The following is a 1,545-nucleotide window of genomic DNA, read 5'->3' as shown; positions in this document are numbered from 1 at the left end:
CGTCCCTTAGGTGTCTCCAAATGCCCTCCTAGTGTCTCCAAACTGCCCCCTCGGTGTCCGTAAGTGCCCCCCGGTGTCCCAAAACTGCCCCCCAGTGTCCCCAAACTCCCTCCTAGTGTCCCCAAATGCCCCGCCATGTCCCAAACTGCCCCCCTGGTGCCCCAAACCGTCCCTCTGGTGTCTCAAACTGCCCCCCTAGTGTGCCAAACTGCCCCCCCGGTGTCCCAAAGAGCCCGGTGTCGCCCCGCGGCTACCTGACGGACTTGCCCAGGATGTGCTTGTAGAAGGAGCGGGTGAAGTAGCACTCGAGCAGGCGGTTGTCGTACACGGCCTTGGCCACGATGCGCCCCACGAACTTGAAGTAGCTGAGGTGGTTGGGGTTGCAGTGGGACGAGGGGTTGATGGTGTAGGTGACGCGGTCGCCCGGCGACGTGCGGAACAGCGCGTACATGGGGTTGAACATCTCCCGCGAGATGATCATGTACCACTCGCGCAGCAGCCCCCCGGCGTCCTGGCCCTCCTCGCCCTCAAACACGATGTATCTAGGGGGGGATATGGGTCAGGGGGGGCCGTGGGACGCCCCCCCCCAGGCCGCGGGGTGCCGGCGGCCGCGCTCACAAGCGGTTCTTCATCTCCTCGGGCGACTTGCGGTGCAGCTCGCGGTAGGAGTCCTCGAAGACGTGGTCGCGCCGCACGTGCACGGCCATGTCCTCCTTGCGCAGCCCCTCGTCCAGGCGCTCCAGCTCCTGGCGGAAGTATCTGGGGGGCGGAGAGGGGACACGGGGACACGGTGACACCCCCGGCACACGCACACGTGGGGCTGGTGACGCTGTGACACCCCTGACACACACACATGTGGGGCTGGTGACACCCCCGACACACGTGGGGTGGTGACACCGTGACACCCCCAACACATACACGTGGGGCTGGTGACACCCCTGACACACGTGGGGCTGGTGACACTGTGACATCCCCAAGGTGTTGGTGACACCGTGACATGCCAATCACACATGGGGCCGGTGATACCGCGATGTCCCCAACACACACACGTGGGGCTGGTGACACTGTGACACTCCTGACACACGTGGGGCTGGTGACATGGTGACGCCCCCAACACACACACGTGGGGGTGGTGACGCTGTGACATTCTCAAGGTGTTGGTGACACCGTGACATGCCCAACACTCACGGGGCCAGTGACACTGTGACACCAACACCCACGGGGCCGGTGCCACCGCGGCGCCCCCAACACCCATGGGGCTGGTGACACGGTGACATCCCCAACACCCGCAGTGCCGGTGACATGGTGACACCCCCAACACCCCCACACAGGGCTGGTAACACTGTGACATCCCCAAGGTGTTGGTGACACCGTGACATGCCAATCACACATGGGGGCCGGTGACACCGTGACACCCTCAACACACACAGGGCTGGTGACACCGTGACACCAACACCCACGGGGTCAGTGACACCGCGACGCCCCCCACACCCATGGGGCTGGTGACACGGTGACACCCCCTACACCCACGGGGCCGGTGACAAC

The 1,545-nt window shown here is 64.7% G+C and overlaps 1 protein-coding gene across 1 annotated transcript in view; it reads right to left on the bottom strand.

Moving 5' to 3' along the window:
• Positions 1 to 254: 254 nt before the first annotated feature.
• LOC112952329 (E3 ubiquitin-protein ligase HUWE1-like) overlaps positions 255 to 1,545 on the bottom strand; it is a gene marked incomplete at both ends in the record, with an annotated part of 7,109 nt that continues 5,818 nt past the window's right edge. Inside the window, 2 exons of the mRNA XM_026045168.1 lie at positions 255 to 542; positions 619 to 759. Of these exons, the coding sequence (XP_025900953.1) occupies positions 255 to 542; positions 619 to 759 (429 nt within the window). The remainder of the gene's footprint in view (positions 543 to 618; positions 760 to 1,545) is intronic.

The sequence above is a fragment of the Nothoprocta perdicaria genome, unplaced genomic scaffold (genome assembly GCF_003342845.1).
Source record: "Nothoprocta perdicaria isolate Ctin4 unplaced genomic scaffold, notPer1 scaffold_1066, whole genome shotgun sequence".
Taxonomy (NCBI): domain Eukaryota; kingdom Metazoa; phylum Chordata; class Aves; order Tinamiformes; family Tinamidae; genus Nothoprocta; species Nothoprocta perdicaria.
Note: the sequence above shows the minus strand (reverse complement) of the source record. Positions and strands in the feature narration are given on the sequence as shown.